The sequence below is a fragment of the Myotis davidii genome, unplaced genomic scaffold, assembly GCF_000327345.1.
Source record: "Myotis davidii unplaced genomic scaffold, ASM32734v1 scaffold3197, whole genome shotgun sequence".
In the NCBI taxonomy this organism is placed as follows: domain Eukaryota; kingdom Metazoa; phylum Chordata; class Mammalia; order Chiroptera; family Vespertilionidae; genus Myotis; species Myotis davidii.
Window position 1 is genome coordinate 1 of NW_006288447.1, and position 4,395 is coordinate 4,395.

The 4,395-nt window shown below is 36.4% G+C and overlaps 1 protein-coding gene across 1 annotated transcript; it reads right to left on the minus strand.

Annotated features, from left to right (window-relative positions):
- Window positions 1-3,121: 3,121 nt before the first annotated feature.
- Window positions 3,122-4,057, minus strand: LOC102757042 (olfactory receptor 7A5). Its single transcript, XM_006760323.1, has one exon. The coding sequence runs from the start codon at window positions 4,055-4,057 to the stop codon at window positions 3,122-3,124; it is 936 nt and encodes a 311-aa protein (XP_006760386.1).
- Between the last annotated feature and the right edge of the window lie 338 nt (window positions 4,058-4,395).

The following is a 4,395-nucleotide window of genomic DNA, read 5'->3' on the forward strand; positions in this document are numbered from 1 at the left end:
TGCTGCAGGTCCTCTTGGTCAGTGGACCGCACTTTGGGTAGATGGGCTGTGTCTCTGTGTCACAGTCTGGTGTAGGTAATTTTAGGTCTTCTCCACCAGGAGTCTTCTGAGTATGTAATTTTGAAAGATACATTTTTCTCTTACTCTAAACAGGAGGATAAATTCTGTGTTTGATTCTTTCATATTAGGGCTCCACAGTGACATCATATAATTTATACCTGAAAAGAGCTTTGTAGTTGGCAGAATAAGGGCCTCAAAAGATGTCAACGTCCTGATTAGGAGAACCTTGGAATGTTAGCTCACAGAGCAGGGTGACTGAGAGAATAGAAATAAAATTATTAGCTAAGGAGCTTAGGTCAGATTACCCAGGTTGAACTAATGTCATCACAAGGGTCCTCTAGATGTGGAAGAAGTAGAAGAAGAATTGGAGTCAGAGAGACATTTGGAGATGCTATGTTGCTGGTACTGAAGATGGAGGAAGAGCCATGGGCCAAGGAATGCAGGTGGACTGTAGAATCTGGAATAGGAATGGAGAATAGGAAAGGATTTGGAATGGGATTGGAAAGGGATTTCATTCTACCCTGAATCACCCAGAAAATCCAAGCCCAGCAGTCATTTTGTTCTAAGCCTTTATTACCCATTTCAGGCATCTGCTCGCTAGAACTTTAAGATAGAAAATGTTTTGTTTTAAGCCATTAGGGAGGTAATTTGCTACAACAGCAATGGGTAACTGATATAAACATTTATCCAGTAAGATATTGTTAGAGGGAACTGAGGTTAAGCCTTGCAAATCATTCAGCTAGCTTCCCTTGGGCAAAGGTATTTTGGTTTGAAATCACACATTACATAGGAAAACTTAGAGCTAATTTAAAGCTATTGGCCCCATACATGGTATAAAAATTTCCCATCACATAAAGGTAAATGTGGTTCTGACCTTGTGGCCTTTCAGGCATTAAGATAGAAAAAATAATTCATTAAAATTAAGGTAACACATTTCACTTTAAATCTGTGTCAAATTTTTCATTTTTTTCTATTTCATGTTTATTCAGACATTTCTTTTTTATTTATATATTCTTCAAATTTCTCTCAAGGTGTCTTTCATAATAATAGATGGGATTATGAAAGAGCATGTGTGCATGTACATATATATGTGTTAGTGTGTACATGAAATATATATGTATATACAGGTGAATACACTTATACACACTGCTCATGCTTGAACATTTTCTTTGGACTCAACAAAGTATATTTAATATTTTATTTATCCCTGGCAGCATCCGTTTGAAGTAACATTTATTATTCCACATTATCTTCAGAAAGAAGAAAACTGAAGACATGTGGAGTACATTTTTGACAGGAACATAATGCAGTTAAAACTTATTGTGCGTCATCTCAACTTACATATAAATGGACCTACCCACTATATACTCTTAATTTATATATGGCTTCTTTTTTAATATATGGCTTCTTTAATTCAACAAGTTCTATATTTAAAATGTTTGCAGTTTGTTTTATACAATTATACTTCAATAGATTAGTTAGAATTAAAAATTCTAGTGATTGATAACTCATGTCAGATCAGGAGCACAGGTAGCTGCATCACACAGGACAGTGGTGGTGAATATATCTTATATCTGGGAAGAAAGCAAGGTTTCATATATAACTATGGGAGCTATGATATTAAATTAAGGCAATTCACATTTCATAAATTATTTTTACATCAACTGTAAGATCAACACAAATACACACATATATATGCATTAAATATCACATATTGATTGAAGAAAGAAGTGCAATACAGATGCAAAAAACATCATGAAAGAGGGTTAGAAACATAACGAAGAGACTCATGATGAGCCCGGAATAGATCAGAACAATGTCCCACCATTCAATCCCATTTAATTATGAAGGCATTGTAGTCAAACAAGTGCTTTTAGGATGGCTTGTTATATAGCAATAGTATTCTGATACAATGATAAAAGCAAATAAAACTGAGATAAATTATAATCATATGCTGTTCCCCATTCTAGGTATTTGTACAGACATTTGAATGTCACAGTCATGATTAATCTGTCCTTGAAGTTTATTTTCAGATAACTGCATTAAAAAGTATCTCCATTGAGATACTTTTGTACGTATCCAGAAAAGGTTGAAAGAATATGCATGTTTGTGAAAATCTTATGACATAATCAAAGAATGGGACAGGAATCCAAACACCCTAGTGTGTTATCCTTTGTCACTCATGTACATATATGCTATATCTATAGATCACATATTAGTATACATAATGAATGATATGGTTACTTCTCTAACCGTTCAGTGGTTATGACAATAGTTAGTGTAGGGTGAGATACATCATTTAGAACTATAGAGGGAATCATAGCAGAAGCAGGAAGATAGTTCAATAGAAAACATCATTATGCCAAGCAAAGCATCAAATTGATAAATCCCTTTGCATATGAACACTGATCTTACATACATCAATCAGTAAACGTACACCATAAAAAAATAGTTTGCATGGTAATAAATGTATGACTCAAAGTTTTGCTTCCTCATACTTAAAGTCATCTCTACCCTAAGGGCATATTATGTCAAACCATTTATAGAAATTTGTGTTCTAACGTCGACTAGAATTGGAGACATGTATTTGATTGTCAGTTTGTCAGTGACTATGGTAAGAATATAAACACCAAGCTAACTAAGATACAGGCTCCTAATAAGAAAAGAGAACCCAATGATCTCTTATAACACACACTGTATGTTAAAGTCTACATTTTCAGAAAAAGCAGTTATGGTAGTGATATATGAAGAAATGAAGTATGAACAGGGTTAAACTGAGCTCTCATATTTTCCTCTCCTATGAATGATGTAAATGGCTGTGGTAACCAAGTACACTTTATTTCAGTAGAAGTAGTACAACTTCTGATTGTTCTTTAGTATATGAAAGAAAAATTACTCAGTATGATAAATTTCATTTAAAAAATTGTCCTTAAGAAATCTATATAGTCTCATGAGATATTTGGGGATTTCCAAAAATTACAACCTGATCTAAAAATCATGACATGTGGCTCTGAGGCTTTGAGTCCCGCTGTCATGTGCATTTCTTCAGCCCTAAGACAAGTCATTTCATAGCTGCCATCCCAACCAATCTCTTCAGGGCCCTCTTTAGGTCTTTGTTCCTGAGACTGTAGATGAAGGGGTTCAGCATGGGTGTGACCACCGTGTACATCACTGAGGCTGCTGCACTTGAGTGTGAGCTGTGGGTAACAGCAGAACTGAGATACACTCCTAGGCTTGTCCCATAAAAAAGGGAGACAACCAAGAGGTGAGATGCACAGGTAGAAAATGCCTTATACTTCCCCTGAGCTGATGGGATTCCCCAGATGGAGGACACTATCTTATAGTAAGAGTAAAGGATACAAACAAAGGGACCACCAGCCATGAGCACAGCTCCAAAATACATCACCATATTATTAAGAAATGTATTGGAATAAGCAAGTTGGACCATTTGATTGAGTTCACAGAAAAAGTGGTGGATTTCCACGTCTGAATAGAAAGACAGTCGCAACACCATTAAGCATTGTAACAAGGCATACAGGACACTCGTGATCCAGGACAGCAGAACCAGCAGTCCACAGAGCCGGGGGTTCATGATGACCATGTAGTGCAGGGGGTGACAGATGGCCACATACCTGTCATAGGCCATCACAGTCAGGAGGAAGTCATCCAGTCCTGCAAATAATATGAAAAAATACATCTGTGTGATGCAGCCTGCATAGGTTATGACTTTGCTCTGAGTCTGGATGTTCCACAGCATCTTTGGGACGATGGTGGAGGTGAAACAGATGTCTACCAAGGACAGGTTGGAGAGGAAGAAGTACATGGGCGTGTGGAGGTGGGAGTCTGAGCTTACACTCAAGATGATGAGCAAGTTTCCCAACACAGTGATCAGGTACATGGAAAGGAAAAGCCCAAATATGAGGGGCTGCAGTTCTGGTTCCTCTGATAATCCAAGTAGAAGAAATTCTGAAGATCCTGTGAGGTTCCCTAGTTCCATGTGGTGGAGGTGACTACCAGGATATAGGAAAAGTGAAATGACTCATTTTCCCACAAGTAGCATTAGTAACCTAGCATAAATACTACCTTCTATTATATATATTTAGAAATCAAGGAAATAATTTCCGTATTTGGTGTATGTCTGGTCTCATTTAGAATATAAATTCATTCATATTTATATTCCATTTCTCATTACAGTTTTCTTTTCCATGTGAAGACACATAAAAAATTCTGTGTCTTACTCAATTCTTTCATTAAGAAAAATAAAAATAAAAAAGGAATGGTTGGCGTGTAAAGCACAGTTTGGTGACTGTAATTAATAATACTGTTTTGTGTACT